The 19,954-nt window shown below is 41.5% G+C and overlaps 1 protein-coding gene across 2 annotated transcripts; it reads right to left on the bottom strand.

Annotated features, from left to right (window-relative positions):
- Positions 1-1,951: 1,951 nt before the first annotated feature.
- On the bottom strand, positions 1,952-19,865 carry RB195_014823 (uncharacterized protein; the record flags this gene model as incomplete). Of its 2 annotated transcripts, XM_064205245.1 has the most annotated exons (33): positions 1,952-2,173; positions 3,111-3,229; positions 3,288-3,373; positions 3,553-3,680; positions 3,739-3,900; positions 4,025-4,185; positions 4,240-4,409; positions 4,485-4,601; positions 4,654-4,784; positions 5,044-5,139; positions 5,198-5,366; positions 5,427-5,641; positions 6,200-6,312; positions 6,408-6,606; positions 6,660-6,758; positions 6,924-7,018; positions 10,706-10,810; positions 10,967-11,024; positions 11,075-11,166; positions 11,217-11,379; positions 11,436-11,555; positions 11,640-11,750; positions 11,821-11,946; positions 12,004-12,125; positions 12,941-13,020; positions 13,136-13,236; positions 13,294-13,426; positions 13,508-13,620; positions 13,676-13,820; positions 13,879-14,061; positions 18,614-18,834; positions 18,893-19,097; positions 19,804-19,865. In XM_064205245.1, 33 exons carry the CDS (start codon positions 19,863-19,865, stop codon positions 1,952-1,954), a joined length of 4,422 nt encoding a protein of 1,473 aa, XP_064061125.1. The 2 variants fall into 2 exon arrangements, with proteins under 2 accessions (XP_064061125.1, XP_064061126.1); XM_064205244.1 differs by lacking the exon at positions 19,804-19,865 and having other exon boundaries at positions 18,893-19,075.
- Between the last annotated feature and the right edge of the window lie 89 nt (positions 19,866-19,954).

Consider the following 19,954-nt stretch of genomic DNA (forward strand, 5'->3'; position numbering starts at 1 on the left):
GCATATTTTCCATAGCTCTTATGTACCGTACCCATCCTACGGCTAGTTTCCATCCATTTTGTGCGGCAATAAAAGGTGCACCACCATTGCAAGACCAGTATAAGTACTTTCGCAGAAGAAAATCCATGCTATAGACAGCTCAAAACGACGTGATACACAGTGCAGTTGCGTGAACGGTTGCATTGCAACGGAGCGGTGGAGATAGCGGTTGGAATCGAGTTGGGACCATCACGAAAGGCAGCAATGAACGGTGGTAGCAGGGGTTCTCACTCGAACCTAACCGCTGCGCTCAACTGCACCGCTTCGACCGCAATCGCATACGCAACTACATGTCGTTTTGATTTACTATATATACATATATATATATATATATATATATATTATACATATATATATATACATATATACCAGTCTGAATGTCCGGCTAAAGCCGGACTTCGGACTTTCTGTGGTGTTCGCTCTGCTCGCCATCAATGATTAATGAAAATAAATTGGTAATAGTGACATTTTCTGTTAAATTAGAAATGTGATTTTGTAACAACGTTTTCTTCTTTTTCTTAAACAAAACTTAGGCTAAAGATTCATAGTTGTCTTTGTAAACGCGTCAGTTCTACATTTGGGAACATACAAACTTCACCTTTAAACACTCTTTCGATACCAACCTAATACAGACAAGACTTGGAATCATTACTCAAAGTATAGGTCTCCCTCTTGTTTCCTCCAACAGTTATCACATATATACCAGTCTGTCTCACATAAAATGAAGTGAATGACATGATCGTATTGATAAAGATAGCGTTCCACATTAGATAATGTGAACAGTTGGCTACTATATAAGCAGCAGTTAGCGTGTTTCCACTGTTTCATGTTTCCACTTTCTGAAGAACAGAGGAGTCGTAGAGGTCAAAAACAACGCGGGTAGTGGATACGACTATGAAACGCTTGTGACGTCCCATTTACCTTTTGCGACATGCACACGAAGTTACTGTGCGATATTTCTACACCACGACACAGGAATCCGACGCCGGTGGACCTGTCGCACCTCATTTTATGGATGACTGGCGCCGGCGCACCAATCCGACTCCGGGTTGACCCCTCGCACCTCCTTTTTCGAATTTCGTGACACACACACAATACGAAGCAAAAAGATAGAAGACCAATTTTTGGTTAGACGCTCCAAGATGAGCAAACTTTAATCGACAAGGTATCGAAACCATTCGAGTACCAACCTCTCGGCACATCACAGCAACACCACAATAATCCAAGTGGATCCACATGATGATCACACAGCGACTGAATGGTAAATGAATAGCTAGCCACATGTGCAGCAATCGAACTTCACAAATTTTTCGCAATGACTCAAAGGTGTTCCACCCAGGTCGGTATCGAGGTTAGCACGATTCCTGGACTGTTTGAGATTTACCGATTGGGACCGGCAAACTAACTACAAGTAAGGATTTCTTCTTTGCTTCAATATGAAAATATTGTTAGCTGCACCTACTCTTCTTTGTCTTCGTGTTTGATGAGCCCCATTGCGTGGAAATCTTCGGTCCAATGAAGCGATGTACTACTATTTTTCAAAATTGCTGCTGGGAAGGATTTATTTAGAAGCAGAAAAATAACTTCCAAGAACTACCCGAGACAACATAAAGTGTGAAATACATGCGCTGCCGTTACACGTAGAAAAACACGGACAATTAGACGCTTCAAGTTATACTTGAAAGCAATAACAAGATTCAAAAAAATAATATTAGGTCCTTGATAACAGGAAGATTTCGAACGGAGAATGGTTTATGAATTTTGATGGATTTTGTAAACAATAAGCATGTTAATAAGCAAATAAACTCTTCAAAACAGGAGAAGACTTTTTAGACGCGTTCTCAAAGAGAGGAAAAATTAGAAACATTTCAAAATATTATTTACATGCATCCAAAAGAAGTTTGCCGTAGCATTACGACAGAACTTCATGTGATATATTGTCCACAATGGGCGGCCCTTTGCTAATGACCTTTCCATTTTCCATCTCGACTACAGCGTCGAAGTCTGACAGTCCATCCATACCATGAGTGATACAGATTACAGTAGCTGTCGGTAAGTGGGTGGATATCAAAGACATCATTTGTCGATGAACCGCACCATCCAAATGGGAAGTTGCTTCGTCAATTAGGACAACCTAGAAAAGAAAGTACAAAACTACCTAAAAAGCATCAAATTTTCAGTGATTACCGTTTTCAAATTTTGCTACTATTATTGATTTTGCTACATGTGTTGACATATGTAACAAAATCAATGATAGTAGCAAAATTGTGTTTGACAACATGTATTACACATATAGAAATCAACAAGATTGGGCTACAAAATATAGGAGGCAACGGCAGTTCAATTAGAAAAACTGCAAACAACTTGGATTTTTCTAAAATAATGATAGACCAATAAAGTGAGACAAAGCGAAAAACGATAAAATAATATGTGGTGCTCCAAAAAATATACATATAAATATATGAATCAGTTTAGGCGGAACGTGTTATTATTCTGTTGTTGGTTGAATTTGTAGGTGCACTTTAGATCCACGTGAAGGTCTTTGTAAGGCGTAGGACTTCTAAGAGCAGCGCATGTACGCGCCAGGTGCTTAAAGCTCGCCACAGCTGGTCATACAGCCCCGCATTCCGGGCTCTAGTAATTGATGATTATCGATAACCCTTTTCGGATAACGATCGCCGTGGTTGAGAGTCACGAGAACATTAAGCCGGAAATACGGCGTCGTCCATCCAGAGAACAGCATACATCTAGGTGGCAACTTTTGCACCAGTTAAACGTCGAGGAGGACAGGTAAACAGCACTTTGAAACTTTTTTCTTAGGGTATCTGGGAACTGCTTAAGAGTCTCCGTGCATGTGGATTCCCACGAGTAGACTAACCGCAAAAGTGCATTCATACGTAACCTTACAGAACATTATCCGGAAACATCGAGAAAGAAAGGAAGACCTCAAAAGACCAGCGAAAAATAACGAATAGAGAGAAATAAATCACCAGCACGTTTGAATGCAGAGATGGTTCCTCCTGATCTTTCCAGAATAAAGAAAGAGAGCAAAATTAAGAGCTTCCGCTTACCTTACATCTGGCCAACAAAATTCGGCAAATTGAAATGATCTGCCGCTCCCCGAAGGACACATTTTTACCGCTTTCCTCGATCTGACCATTTAGCCCACCAATTCTGGTCATAAGAGAATCTGTAAAATTCACTTATCGTTTCAGGTCAAACATATTACAACAAAAAAGTAAAACTACCAAGGAGGGTGACTCGAGCAATGCTGGCAACTTGATCTTCGGTTACGTACTCGCAACCTATAGCCAAGTTTTCGTATAGAGATCCACTGAAACATAAAATAGAATAAGTTAAAAGAAAAAGAGTCAACAGCTGCAAATGCGATATTTAGATGATAAAAAATGTAACACATCTAATACGCACTACACAAGAGAGCATTCTCTTGAAAAACGCGCAAGATATACAAATCTTCCAAAGAAGAAGATTGAGATTTGCAAACGCACCGACCTGAATATAAATGGATGTTGTGGCACTACACCAAATATTCGTCGAAGTACTGGTAAAGATAATGACGCAGTATCAACACCGTCAAGTAATATCTGTCCGGATTCAATAGAGACCATGCGTAGTAACGCCTAGAATTCCATGATAAGAGTTTTGCTCAAACAAAGACAAAAGAATGCTGAAACTTACCTGGAATAAACTCGACTTTCCACTTCCCGTCCTTCCAATTATGGCTACCTTCTCTCCAGCCTCTATAGAAATATTTATGTCGTCCAGAGCAAGAGGTAAATATCTGCTGTATCTCAGGAACACATTTTTGAACTCAATTTTCCCCGCAAATTGCATATGAGTCTGAAATTTTGCAAAAATTAAAACATCGACTTAACTGCTATGTCTGCTTGTAAGGAGTATCATTTTCAGTACTGCTGCTTTTAAAAATAAAAAAAGTAATGTGAATAAAAAGTAGAACGCCTGCCTCATCTTTGTGCTCGTTCTGTTCTTCAGGAATATTAGTGAGGTAATCATTTATCCTTTCCACAGCAACCATTTCCTTCTCAGTTTCAATGAATGAGCCCAACAAACCATTAAGCAGACTTGTTAATGAGAGAGCATAAGTTATAGCGAGAGCAACGAGACCTTAACGATCCTAGTGAAAAGTAGCAAAAGAAGAACAAAATCTTGAGAGATTACCCGAATCGACCCCCAAAATCTGGTGTTGAACCACAGCTGAAAAAGATATCGCAGCGACAATCCCTACGGCAATCAGCGACAGGCGGACTGATAACCACTGACTGGCGGCCAATGTAGAAAATTGTGCTCTTATGTTTACTGTGAGTCTTTCGCGCAGCTCCTTTGCGAATCTTAATGACAAGCTTACAGTTGTTGAAAGAAAATGAAGATTATGAAAAAAAACATTGCCAACGGTAAATCTGCACCTTTCCACGAATCGCTGGGCCCTGATAGTTACAAGTCCGTTAACTGTGTCACAAAGGAGGGAATAAAACGGGGACAAACTCAAAGAGGTTAAGCGTTTCAGTTCGACAGTTGTTAATCTTAAACTTGAGAATGAATCGAGGCCTGTACAAATGAGAGAACAAAACCAACCTGTAGTACTTTTGAATGAAATAGTAAACTGTCAACAATATGAGAATGACTGGTGTCATAAGTGGCAAACCCATAATTGTGATCACCAGCGTTCCGAGCAGATTGGAAAGGGAAGCGAGAAGAATATTTAACTAAAAATACCTCATCAAAAGAAATACTACAAAGAGGGAACAACAGAATATTCAAGGAAGGAGGTACAGTATTATAAATAAAGAGAAATGAAGGAATTATTCGCATGTGAAGTGAAGTGAGGTAGCAGAGGTGATGAGTGGAAGAAAAAAGTGAGCAAATGAATGTTAATGAATGTGTCACGCATTCAGTTTGTTTACATAATCGAATTCTCCATTCCTACAACAATACAAAGGATCCTCTAAAGTTCCAAATACCAGCCTGAAACGGCAAATTATCATCACAAGTATAGACATCTGCACAAATTCGATTGATCACGCGTCCAGACGGTGTGCGATCCCACCATGATAATGATGCCTGAAGTAGAAGTGAATCCCATACAAAATAAATTCCGAAGTCACAAAACAACTTTTACCTTGAGCAGTTTGTGGAGTAGATTCGAGTGGAGATGCCTAGCAGCTTGAATTCCACCGTAGGCAAAAAGGAATGCCCGAATGCATGTGAATATTGTGTTAGCTGTAGCTATGCCTGCATAAACGATTAGGAAATAGATGGAGCGGTCCATTTGTTCTTCTTCCAGCAGACTACAATGGAATCAGTTATTGCGGTTGGCATGAAAGTTATGGTCAAGAAATGATACTCACTCAATATTTCTAGGACCAAACAACAAGCGGTTTAAACCAGGAGAGGAAGAGTTTTCCGTAATGTTACTTTGACCTTCGGTCCATCTGCTCAACCACCAATCGGCAGCATTCTTTGAGAGTTGCATCAAACATAAAGCCACTAAGATGACGGCACTAAGAAAGGGCCCTGTAGCTTGGATGTATGCATTGGCAACGGACGCTCGCACCCGTCCCACCTAAAATTGGAAGGCTAGGGATTCGTTTCTGCATATTCATTGAAGGAATCTTCATACTCTTTCAGTGCCGCTCTATATGATGAATGCGTTGCGAAGCGGGAAATGTGAACTCTGTGCGAGAGACGAAAAGAACGGGATGGTAAACTCTATCTTTCTCGCCTTCTTGCGAAATTGTGCAGCAGTGGATGCCACTTACCGTTCGCAACTATCACAATCAGTATGCTTTAACAGCACAGTGTTCCCATGAGCTGAGTAGATAAATGTAAATGATGAAAAACAACTCCTACACAAAACATCGCTGCACCGAGATCGAAGCAAACAGCACAAGGGATGCTGCTATGGTCTTTCTATACTTCATTATACGTTATTTTTTAGAGAATGTTGACGCTGATAGAAAAACAGATAACAAATGGTATCGTAATCGGTGTTATAATGTCACCTCTGAGCCAACGTACCTGTCGTAGGAAATAGATAGTTGTTGTAGGATGAAAGAAGTGGAAACAACAATATAGTTAAAATATACTGTAAAATATACTGTTCAAAGAAGAGCTACACTACCTGCCTCTCCTCATCCTGGAGCACAACACGTTCCAGTTCAGTCTCAACACCCGACTCCTCCTCGTCAACCCCAAGTTTCATAACCTCCGTACCAAGAATTTGTTCAGGACTGCCTGTAAGGAAAGAAAAAAACATTGATCTTTGAACTTAGCAGAGGAAACGATCTGATTTTCTGTATGAGGTCACACAAGGTTATGGCTTATCTTACCTTTTTTGGCAACTTTACCATCACTTCCTAACACAATAATTTCATCAGTTCTGGCTAGCACTCTTGCATCATGAGTTGCCACAATTACCAATCGGCCACGATCTCTTAATCTCTTCTCAATCGCTTCTACCCAAACGTAATCAGCAACACGTCGATCAAGAGATGCAATCGGTTCGTCAAGAAGATACAATGAATTGTCCTTTAAAAAAGCCTTCAATCTTTTTTAAATTACTAACGGAAGAGAACTTAAACCTGATAAAGAGCTCTAGCTAGAGCAACACGAGTGCGTTGCCCGCCGCTTAAAGTCGCACCACTATCAGAAATCTCGTACAGATCGCCGCCAGGCATAAGCTAAATTTGCATATTCTCTGTCGTATTGCATCATTAACAAAAAAAAGCAAGCTTGTATCCTAAGAAATTAGATAACTAGAAAAAATGGGTTGCGAATGGACCAAAGAGAGCCAAGGGAAGATAAAGATGAACAAAGGACTTGACCAAAGCAGAAAAAAAACCAACGTTAATATCCCTCTGTAAGCAGGTCATTTTCAATACAGCATCATAAAGTTTAGCATCGAAATCCTTTCCAGCCGTTATGTTGTCTCGCACAGTACCTAAATTTCATCTTAAAATTCGACAGATATAAACAAAAATTGTGACTAGGATGAAGTGCACCGTAAATTTTTCTATATAGGAGGGTCAAACAGGAGAAAGGAAAGACAGAAGAGGTGAGAAAAGGAAAGAGAATAGAACAAGGAAGAGGGGAGGACAAGAAGAAGGTAAAGAGGGGAAAGAGGAGCGGGAAGGATGGTTAATGTTAATGGTTAAATTAATGTGAAGCAAGAGCTAAGACTGTTAACAGTCTTTATTACGGCTAACGTTTCGGCGTTGTCGCCTTCGTCAGAGCCTGGAAAGTCACAATATTTGCAATATATCCCCTCAAATGCCTGATCCAGAATAAGTCATCATCTTCAAAGATATTACACCCGGAACCAAGAATCGAAGCAAAAATGATTGCGCTAACCTCAATAGCCTCGTTGCCGTGATGACCTCCGCAAGGCCCGCTAACATCACGACAACGATGCTTTAGAACCTTTTGGATTTATCCACAACGCCTCTAGAGTTCTGCGAGCTATAATTTCGGGTTCGTACGGTAGGATCGTGGCAGCAATGTAGGAAGGAGCATTTTCATGACATTGTCTGCGGTGAGATTTCAGGAAATTAGATAAACTATACCAGAAATCATGCAGTCGCCTTCCTTGCCAAATGGACATATTACACAGCCTGGAATTAGACGCCAGCGATCGTACATTCTATTTCAATTTTTTTAGTTGTTTTTATTGCTTCTTGAGATTTGTGGGGGGTACTTCCACAATTCTCACATGGTCCTCGGGACCGTCCTTCACGAGACTAGCCCGAATCGCTCTACTAAAGTGGTCGATTATGAAAGGCAAACAAAAATTGATCTTGCTCGAGTAATTCAGTGCAGTATATTCCCACTGTGCACTGAGACAACTGAGGGAAGCAGAACGATTTGGGCTCTGGTCCTTGGTTTCGGGGGTAATATCTTAGGGAATGATCAATTGTTCTGGATTAGGTATTTGAGAGGATATGTTGCAAATATTGTGACTTGAATGTTGACTTTGACTGAAGAAGGCGACAGCAAGGAAACGTTAGCCGTAATGAAGACTGTTATGGCTAATCGTAATCGTAATCTTGGCTCTTGTCTCACCTTGACAATCGAAAAGTTGCAAATCAGTATGCCAAGATTCAAGGAATGTCGAACTTTCACCGGTCGAGAGTTAGATCTCCCACTGGACAATTTTTTTTTGCATAGGAAAAAACTTAGAACTGCACCTAACAGATTAGCAGCTCAACATTATTTAGTTCTCAACAGTCCGTACCAATTTACGCGAATTTAATATTTGATTACCAAAAAAAAAGAGAAACTTAGATTATGTGTTGTTACGTTCGGAAGATCGTTAACAACTTCACAACTTCAGCACTTCGATAAATACTTCAAGACGCCTTCGTAAAGACTCTGCTGTACAAAACAAATAAATCTAGTATTTTTGGAGACTTTTAGTTTTTCTTGGAATCTAGATTGAAAAATTGAAAATTTTACTTTTTTTGGATTCTGGGTTTCTCATTTCACATTCCCCTTTTTCAATCGTTAGATGAGGAGAAAACCTATTTTCAACTTCAAGTTTCAATTTCCAAAAAAAAAAAAAAACTGAAAGACAATGACAGTAAGAAATTTGAATCTTATAGTTCACATGGCTTGCAGAGAAGCCTTCTAGGAAGTACAACTAGAAGTATTCTTCAAAGTGAAGTGCTCTACTAACAATCTTCTTAATCTAACACTATTCATACATTACGAGCACCTTTAAAAAGAAAAGAAATTCTGGAAAAATTACGTGTAAACCGTTCGGACCACGTAATATTAAGTTACTCAAATTCCAGGCGCGGTCCTAAATCTCCTTTTCTGTTTTAAGCGGGACATATTCGAGAGGGTCGTGTCAGATCAGCGGGCTGGTTGTGGTCGTTTAGTCACCTTATTCTGCACCACCAGTCACCTTGCATTGGGAACTGTGATTCTTGAAACAGAGCAGTCACGTGCCCAACCATGTTGAATTCCTCTTAAAGGCATCACTCCACGAATCTGAGGTGGTACGGATTTCAGGTGGAGTATTCGTATACAGGATGGAAGACTAAGGAGAGGGGGGTGATTCCGCCCATTTCTTCTAATTGCCGTAAAAAATATGGCTTCAGACGTTTTGGAGCACTATTTTCTACAGGGAATTCGACTGGAGCGCGCCAGCCTTGTGCGGCGCCGCATCTTCCGTGCCGTTTTTTACGGGAATTAGGAAGAAATGGACGGAATCACCCCCCTCTCCATAGGCTCCCATCCCGTATACGAATACTCCACCTGAAATCTGCACCACCTCAGATTCGTGGGGTGATGCCTTTAACCAGCAGTGAAAGTAAATTTCCCAGTAAATCCACAAATTTACTCAGATATCTCCAACCACTCAGTGGAGAGGAATTCAAAACAACTGCAACCTTTACGTATTGCCTTCTAAGATGCTTATATTTTATCAGAAATAGAAGACGTGATACATATGAGCTACAGAGAACATTTTATTTCAGCTTTAGAAAACATTTTAGTATTATTATTATAACCAATGGAAACATGAAGAATTCGCAACGAGACAGAAGACATGTATCTGAGGGATAAAAAAAAACAGTCATGCTCAGTCACTCTAAAGAGCTTCAAAACTGCCTTTTTTTTCTCCACAAACATGAACTTCACACACCCCATAGAATCCGTGTTCTTGGAATCATCAACTCTGATAGGCTAAATTCCGATAAGTACATCACCAACTGCGTACAGCTTCCGTTTTCCAAAGCTAGTTCTATCTTTTCTTTCAGACTTTCACGACCAGAAATCCAAGTCCACTCTTCTACCTTTCTTTAGCATATGTAGACCTATACCAGAGTACCTTCCTTTGGTCTCTTTCAAACAACAGTAGGTAGGGGCGACTGAAGTCTTCAAAAGAAGTAACACTCATTTTTTTCAGAAGCGACATCATCAATTTGCTTTATAAAGAATGGGTTGCATGCTTGAGCACTAGCACCTTACTGCTTTAAAGATACCTCTTCGATCAAAATTTGTGTACAAGGTTTTTTTATGGTGTTTGCCGCTTTTTTCATAACTCCCCTACCCAATCAAATTGGTGTAATAAGCGGACTTAGTAGATTGGTGTCCCAAGTCGTTATATGAAACCTTACAAGCGCAGTTTTGGAAAACAACTGCCTTTAATGCTAATAGCCTCCTCTTCTCCCCCTATCTTCCAAGTAGATTCGTTGCTCGTATACAGACATGCTCATTTTTTAAATGACGATAATAAACATAATGAATTAATGGAATAACATGATGGTACATGCACTTAAATTATGGAATCAAGTTTCCTTTAAAGATGAAGAGAGAACGAATGAAGTCATATGAATAAACAAGACTCTTGAAATCTCTAAAACCTGCAGCGATTGTATGTGAGCTGGCATTTATTTATTTTTTCTCAGAGGTGCGCTATAGCCGTAAAGGGGCTTCGGTGACCCTGGCTATGCCTACGACAACCCGTGCAATCCGCGCAGATTTTGTAAGTCCAGCGGTGAGCTCGGAATCTCACATCGAAGTTGGTCTTCTATATTTCTCTTGTTCTTCAAATGTTCCAGTATTCGGAAGGGCACCAGGTAATTTATTTGAATTTATTAGATCATATAAGATTTAGATGATTCACCTCGATAAAGCCATCGTTCTTGTCCCAAGTAGCCAATTCCATTAGAAACGCTATCTTGAGTGATTCCTATACATTCTGTGAGAGACTTCGTCTCGCCCAGTAAGCCTGCAACCACACTACGTGAATAAATTACGAACGAGTAAGGTAGTTTATTAGCAAACATCTCACTAAACATGGAATGTAGGGTTGATGAGAAAAAACAAATGTGGAGATGAATTAATATAAAGCGTGAAATGAATACGATAGAAAATGAAGATGCACCTAGTAAAAGCGTCGATTTGCCACTCCCAACATCTCCAGTTATTCCGATGATTTTGCCCTAAACAACTCAAAAATATGAAATACCTTATGTGGCGAAAGACGCAGTACCTTCTTCCCATAAAATGAAACTCCGCTTATGGCTTGTTTCGAACCTCTCCAGAAGAAATTCCCTTCTCTGACGTACATCAAAGTGTCTTTATCTGGAACGAAAAGTAGATTTTCAATATATTTGAGCAAGATATCAAGAAACCTCCTGAAAGTGTATAAACATCATGCACATCCATGTTGTTTAGTGCAAAGAGGCGCATCAGTCTTCTAAGAGACACTAGAGCCTCTACTAGGCCATTCAACACCCAAGGAAAAGCATTGAGTGGCATTATAAGGATGTTTACTAGTGCCAAGCAAGTGAATGCCTACAAATGCATGAATTAAAAAGAACTTCAAAATAATACAACATTTAAAGCCACACTTTTGCAGCCGTAAGCTTTTCGTGAAGGCTAAGAGTATATGCCGTGAGGATAGAAATAGTGATTAGAAGAGGAGCAGAAGCCCATAAGTACACACAAACAGCATCGAGATATTTGCGAGCCTGAAACAATCTCTTTGAACCATTATTGTTGGATGCCGGAAAAGTTACTGAATAAATTCGCCTAACTGAATAACATGTGCTTACCTTCAAATACTTTAGTTCCTTTTCCCTCATCTCATTTATTTTCTTCTCGAAGCAATGCTCCCATGCAGAGGCTTTCAGAGCTCGGATTCCTTCTATTGTTTCTCGAACCAGCTGAGGAATTTTGTTTTGTTTTCAAATAGAAATTAAAAAATTACAAAAGTGTGTAAAGAAAACAACGAACTTTGATCCTTTGATCCTTCCAATGCATCAACTTGACTGACATTCGCCCAATACTATCTGTGACCTTTTTATTAAGGGGAATTAAAATTATAGCCACCATTACACCGGCAAGAAATGCCATGCCAACCTGAACTCACAAACTCAGAGCTATAGCGACGGGTACCAGAACTAAAGATAATGGAACCTCTCTATATAGTAAGTACAGAGCAATACCCAGCTGAACAGGTAAACTCCAAAACGCGTGAAATGAATTGCAAAAGTTGACGATACGATCAACATCGGTAGAGATAAAATTAAGGATCATTCCTGAATTAAGATGCTTTTTGGACTGAAGGAAACTAGCTAGGACGAAGAAGGTTTCAGTCAATGAGGAAGAGAACTTTTTTATACAAATTAAGTATTGAGCTTTGGATACGTTGCGTGTGCTGACTGAATTAACAGTTTAACGTTCAGAAGAATCGCCTTTGTCAGAGCAAGAAATAGGTGATCGGATGCACACGGCCAAGCAAACATTTCCAATTCTGAATGAAAAGCAATCTATAACTAAATATTATCATACACTCATCTTCAAAATAGTAGCAGTGTTGCTACAATTATAATGACCGGATATAAGAAATGAGCCAAGTACACCCTTCTCAATCACTTGTGTGGCCCTGTCTCCAAGCATCCAAGCACAAAAATGTTCTGTTGTGTCTTTGAGTTCCTCCGTCAACTAATTCCTTCTTTAAATGTTCTTGTTAAGAAATATGCCGGACAAACTGTTTCATATTCATTACCGCATCTCATGCATAAGATCACAGGTTATACCTAGTCCAATGTAGATAAAGTCTGGGAGATGAGGCGCAGTTTGGTGTTATGTAATTAATGCTACGGATGCAATTATTATGTAGTCAAAGAACCCTCCGGCAGCTAACGTTATAAGACGCTTCCATAACCATAACAAACCTATTGTACTATTGCGTTTATGTTATTGAAAAATGGATTTCGAAAACATCGCAGATTTCAGCTTCCAATAATATGAAGCATTTTACCTACTAGGTTTGTAAATGTATAGGTAAGAGAATGTCTAATGATAATATTGCATCCCTCGGAATTCACCGTACCACGAAATAGTAGTGTACCTGAAGAAAACTTGCTCATTTCGCTTACAGGCACCATTAGCAACTTGTCATATATAGCTGTAACAGTAGCCGTACGAACTCTGAACATTTGGTTTCTCGAAAAGTTCCACAGAAGCCAACTATTATTTCTGAGGATAAAAAAGCAGTTCCTAATAACGGAGATAGTTTACCAGAATCTCACGAACAAAAACTTGCTTCAGACTGATTTTTTGCATGTAGAAAAAGAAATTTGCCGAGAAGAGAGCTGCAAGAAAAGAGCAAAGCACCATGAGACCAGCATATACGAAACCAAGTGACTGGAAAGCTCCTGCAGTGAATACAAACCGAAAAATGCTAGATTCCCTAAAACCCACATTTGGGGCGGGGTTCTCCAAAATTTCAACAAGTACGTGGAGCAAAATAGGACCAGCAAATGTGAATCCATCGGACGCCAATCGAAGTATGCCAAGTGAAAAGAAAGCGAATCCGTAGGTGGATAAAAGAGCTCTGAATTGGTTGGAGTGAATCTCTACCGGATCAAATGGCAGAAATCTAGAGGGAGTTTCAAATTTTCCTAATGCAACTTACGAAGACAGAGAGAAATGTTGGCCATCAGAAAAGAAGGTCGGAGAGTTTTCCACCATTTCATGCTCAATCCTAGCTACTTCAAGCGAAGGTGGCAGAAGAAAAACATCGTCGATCTAGACCACACATTTGCTTTATTCCACAAGAACCTCTAGTGCCAATCACACCAACCGAATGTAGCTGCAGTTTCCCGCCTTTTTGAATTAGCACATTGGTCCAACAGAAAAAAATCCGCGACAAGAACCCAGCAGATTCATCAGAACATCCTTGAAGTTGAAGGTAACCGTCGCTATCTGATCTAAGACGTTGCAGAGTTCTGAAAAAGATTATACTTTAGTAGCCATATCTTACAAGTACCCAGGAAAAAAACTCACTTATATTGCCTCCATTCAATGAAGTTTACGACAGATCCAAATATATGAGCCATCGACACCCCAAAAAGTATGTAAGTCCTCGGATCATTGAATCCATAGAGGATCCATCTGTTGATAGTGATTAAATAGAAAACTTTTGAGGCAAAGAATGTTGCGATGGTGAGACCACGAGTGCGTGTCCAGCTGCAAAGAGAGAAAATCTCAGCAGAAAGCCACAGCACTTGCTGTAAACAGCTTTAACCGCTTGTGCCACCTATATGCATTAATTCACTATTTCAAAAAGAACAAAGACAACAAACTTGTAGAAGAAAAACGGGATGAGCCTAAGATGGGCTTAGATCGGAAACATATGTAAAGGATCATGGTGGCAGGGAAAAAATCAGAGGGAACGCTGGAATTCCTCTAAAGAATGTCTATCTTTTACAGTTCTTGACCTACATTAAAGCAAGCTTTTTAGCGCACATAGTCGAGTCAGAATGGCATGAAGCTAGGTTCAGTTGCGAAAGCGGGTGCGCTAGAAGCGGTGCGAAGGAGCGTTTAGAATAGGGAAGAACCCTTGCTAGCAACACTCATCGCTATAATTGGTGATGATCCCACCTCGATCCTAACCGCTAGCTCTACCACGCTGGTTCGAGCACAACCGCTAACGCAACTATCAAAACGCAACGCAACGCAATCCGTGACGCAACGGAATTCTTGTCGTTTTGATCCGACTATACCACGATGATCAAGTGAACAAACATTATGGGGATAACATAATGCCAAAACTGCTATTTCCAGCTGTGAGTGGAATGAATTAACCATTTTAACCACGACAGGTAAACATGACTTACATTAGTTTAAAGGCATCACTCCACGAGTCTGGGGTGGTGCGGGTTTCGGGTGGGTTATGCCTATAGATCGTAGATTATGGAGAGGAGGGTGATTCCGTCTATTTCTTCCTAATTGCCGTAAAAAACGGCCCTGAAGATACGACTTCGAGCGTTCCGGCGCGCTATTTTCTACAAGGAGTTCGATCGGAGCGCGCCACCCTTGTGCATGCGCCGCATCTTCCGGGCCGTTTTTTACGACAATTAGGAAAAAAATGGACGGAATCACCTTCCTCTCCATAATCTACTACCCCGTATAGGAACTCCCCACCTGAAATCCGCACCACCCCAGATTCGTGGGGTGATGCCTTTAATCGGAGGGCGGGTGTTACGGCTTAACGCGGCTATCCGCATCTTCGCCGTGGTGTGTCGTCCTTGAACTCGAGCACATCCTGTTCGATCTTCAGCTAGAGTTCGGATAGAATCTACCCATCCGCGTTATTCCACAAGCGGCAGAATTTCACGTCTCGACCCAACTGCCTGTCAATGCCAAGTGTCCTCAGATCTTCCTTCACCACCTCCGTCCAGAACTTTCTTTTACAACTCTCATAACATGACCAAAGAAACAAAGACGGTTTTGCATGCCTACTTCGGTAGGCCGGCCAAGATGTTGACGTTTTCCACGTGTCACCCGTTATGGCACACCAACGGTCAAACGTAGCTTAGCAGTCATCTATACAGCTTTCTCTCCATGCAGTCAAGCTTTTCCATCACCGTCGGCGGTGCTGCCCAAGTCTCCGATCCGTATAGCATGATACAGCGAATTGCGGATAGGTTAACTCGCAGCTTGACTTCGTTGGCGATGGGGATCAACCACACGCACTTCGTCAATAAGTTAAATGCCGAGTTAGCTTTAGCGCATCTTTGCTGAATATCTCTCTCGTAGCTGACATCAGCGTTTTTCAGCATACAGCACAAATAACAGAACTCATCCTCGAGTTTGATAGGTTGCCCATCCACCGTGATTCCCGTTGAGGGCCTCGAGGAGACCCACATTTACTTGCATTTATCAGAGCGGAGTCGCAGTCCGTACGCAACATCTAATTTCGATACATGGTTAACAATCTGCTGTAGCTCCGCGCTGCTAGAAGCGAATATACCATCGTCAGCGTACTCAGATCCACCAGGGGACGTGCAGAAAGTGCTGAAATGACATCTGCGGGACACTGCTCAACTGTTCTTCGTATTATGTCATCGACGACAAAATTGGAAAGAAAGGGTCCCTCCACGGCCCCTTGTGTCACTCCAGCTTCCACTTGCTTGCTGGCTTGCTCGTCACGGGTAGTTTCTTCGCAATTTCGGATTAGTCGGTCCAGGATGATCCGCTCAAAAACCTTGTACATTATACGCAGCAATGATATTCTTCGGTAATTATTGGGTTCCGGAACGGATAGCTTCTTGTGGAGAGGAATTATAATAGCGTGTCTCCACGAATCAGGAATACTTTCGTCAGTTCGCCTCGACGGGAGCAAGAGATCGCGCACAAACAAAGACTAGTTCCGTTGTCCGATGCCTGCTCTATTGGATAGAGCCATTTTCCAAGCACATCGGATTGTTGTTCAGGTTCCATCTTTGCATTCGCATCATTTCCGACAATTACCGCCTGCTGGATTGGTATCTTAGATATCAACGTATTGAGTTATTCATAAAACGCTTCCTTGTTCTAATCCTCAGCGGTCTCCGTAGATACGATCCAGAGTTTGAGTCCTCTGCGATCCCGCAATCGTACAAAGGCGCATCTTGACGCGTTGATCCAAACTCCTCCACCAGGTCGCAATAATCGTTCCTAACAGCTATTGCGTAGCCTCCTACTTTCCTTTCATAAGTATCGCCGCAGTAGATAGTGTAATTGTCGATACTGATCAGAGTGTGATCCCTGATGCGTGTTTCCTGCAATGCAGCAAACGATGCATGCAGATATCGCAGAAGTCTGGATAAAGCGGCCTGTTGGAGTTCACTTGACAGCGACCGGCAATTCAGTGGAATTCAGTGTTCGCTCGAAGCGGCGCGGAAAAGGATACAACAAGGGTCATTGAAAATCCTATTACTTTCGGTGCTTGACTTACTTGACTTAAGCGGTGGGCGGATATTATGGCCTAACGTTGATTATCTGCATCTTCATCCCTGAACGTATTTGAGCCCGCCTGTTCAATGTTCAGCTAGGGGACTCACAGAATCTGTCCATCCGTCCTTGCCCCATATTCTGCGAAACCTTACTTCACGTCTGAACTGGCTGCCAAAGCAGAGTTTCTTCAAGTCTTCCTTCATCACTTCAGTCCAGAACTCTCCTTTAAGATCGGGTGGCCTTCTCCAGTTTGGATGTGGGAGCAACCTCAAGGCAACTCAGCCAAGCCGATCCGATGGTCTCCTTATATTGTGACCAAGGAAGGAAAGACGGATTCCTGTGGCTAGTTTAGACGGCTGGATAAGATGTTGACGTTTCTCTTGCGTCATCCTCGGGTACACCACATCTACTTCTGAGTAGAACTCTTGGTAATGGCATAAGATTGGCTAAAAGTAGCTAAGCATCTGTCTGAACAGCTTCCTTTCCCTGCATTGGAGCTTCTCCATCGCTGTTAACGCTGCTGCCCAAGTCTACGATCTGTACATCATGATGAGGCGAATCATAGATGCGACAGGAAGGAGAAAGACCCTCTTCACCTGAGGAGCGTCTGTCTCCTCTCTATTTCTCTAACTCATGGAGTGAGGCTCAAGTGATGAGGATCCCTTCGCCAATCGTCCAAAAGTGAAGAGGTCCCTCCTCGAACCGTCCAAAAATGAAGGGGTCGAGCATCGGGTGCGACTATCGCATCTATGGGGCGAACTGCGAATAGGTAGACTCGGAGCATGACTTCGTTGGGTGTGGGGTGAATTGAATGCAGAAGCCAACCTGTTGAATATCTCTCTCGTAGCTGCCGTCGTTTTTCAACATGCAACCCAAACAACAGAATTTTTCTACAAGTTGGTTGGGCGTTTATCCTGATTCCGCTGAGGGTCTCGACGAGACCCACACCTCCTTACATTTATCAGGGCGGAGTCGTAAACCGTAAGCTGCAGCTAATTCTGAAACAAGGCCGACAACATGTTTGTAGCAAATATCACAACATCGTCGGCGAATATGTCGGAAAAGGAACATCCAAATGGCGCAAGAACCACATCAATCGTCATTAATCGTTGTTCAACTGTTCTTCGCATGATATCATCGACAGCAAAGTTGAACAAAAAAGGTCCCGCGACAGCCTCTTGTTTTACTCCAGTTTCCACTTCAAACTATGAAGTGAATCTGGCTGGTGTTCGAACAGCAGCAGTTGTTCTTCTGTTCATTTCTTCAAATAGGCGCATTAACTTTCCTGGAATACCACAACCGCACGCGCGTTGAGAAGACGGTCTCGATGAGGAGAATCGAAAGAGGCTTTAGAATACCACACTTAAACTCTCCTTACAAAAACCGATCCGTCGCGATCAAAAACCTCTGTTTTTTCTTACTTTTTTCCTAACCTGTACATTATACGCAGCAATGATATTCTTCGGTAATTATTGGGTTCCGGAACGGATAGCTTCTTGTGGAGAGGAATTATAATAGCGTGTCTCCACGAATCAGGAATACTTTCGTCAGTTCTTCTCAAAAGGGAAAGACAAAAAGACATTTGACAGTCAAGAGCGGTATTTCTGCTTAAGGAATTTTTTTTTTTTTTGCCTAAGTATAGTCGATTGCAGCAGAGTTCAGTGAAACCCCTCTCTCTGTCTCCTCCCCAACTACCTTTGCACCATAAACTGTTGAAAATACATTTTAGAGCAGCATGAGATGAAATAAGAGAGATAGATGGATGATGGGATGAAACAGATAATTCAAAAAAAAAACGTACCTCTTAGCTATTTTTGAATACGTCCACAAAGAAGCGAAAGTTGTCCATATAAAAGCCAAAATCCCGTATTCAATTAGCAGTACTGGTTTTACATGGAATCTTGTAAGAAGAGTAACAGGAAAAGAAGCAGTCATTGAGATGACCGTAACGACACTGATAAATATTTTAGAAGTGAAGATCCGAGAGATGACTGAGTGTTCTTCAAACCTCGGGAACCCTGTCTGAATTTTAAAAGTCGAAATGATAGAGCGAATCTAGTAAAAATCAAATCTGACTCACCGATATTAACATCATGTTCGAGATAGTGAAAAATAACAAAGGAAATGATTGAGTCACGACAAGTGCAAACTCTCCGCATGGGGTTAAAGTCATAGTGGAGTCATCGAAGAAGTATTTGGTCCGAAATGAGCTGCCATTCACAAACCCGCAAAAGTCCCAAAGAGCACTGCTAGGGGCGCCCATGTTTGAGACAGAAGGCTTAAGCCTGAACAAAGAAGTTTGGATTAAGACAAAGTATAACTGGTGAAGACAACTAGAAATTGAAGTAGGACCATCGCTAGTTCTATTCAGGGAAAAAAGGGTCCCACTGCGGCACTTCGAGCGCAAATGTCCACGTAATTGCAAACGCTTCGGAACCCTTATCTAGTAAAATCCTTCCAGTTGGTCGCCCTAGCAAAAAAAAAATGTGCTTCGGTTGGATGTATTACTATCCAATAAAAATTTGTCCATGGACCAACGTATCACGTCATAGAAATGCGTCTCCACTCTTTTGGCCACTGAAACGTTTCAGCAACGGTTCAAGTCCCGCACAGAACTGCCGTTGCACAGAGTCTGCGTCAAGAAATCAACCAAATTTTGCTCTTGAAAAGAATCTCTAAAATATTGAAGTGCACGACTTTGCCTCCAAAACGCATTGCCACTAGTTCTTCAAACTCGAAGGCGGACTCATCTTCTTTTTCCTCCCAAATCAGATGACACACTCACAGTACGTTGGTAAGAATTACCAATAGATTTGAGGAAGAGACAGCACTCGGAAAAATAGGTATGAAACCCGCTTAGGGCACGTAAAATGAGCAGATGCAAAGACAGGGTCAGCACATAATTACACGTCTGGTCTGTTCTTTTCATTTCGCAAAAAAAGGAATATGTTAAGTGGAAGAACTCGTACACACAACATTCGTTTGCCAAACCTGAATGGTAAAATCCAGAAGAACCTCCACCTCCTAGGAGTGTTTCGTCGATCTTGATGCATGTCCGTAATCACAGTTGATTTTGTCCGTGCGACGGGCAAAATGACTTAGTGACCAAACGCGAAATTGCGACCAGAACTTTGAATTTTCT

Source organism: Necator americanus, chromosome V (genome assembly GCF_031761385.1).
Source record: "Necator americanus strain Aroian chromosome V, whole genome shotgun sequence".
Lineage (NCBI taxonomy): Eukaryota > Metazoa > Nematoda > Chromadorea > Rhabditida > Ancylostomatidae > Necator > Necator americanus.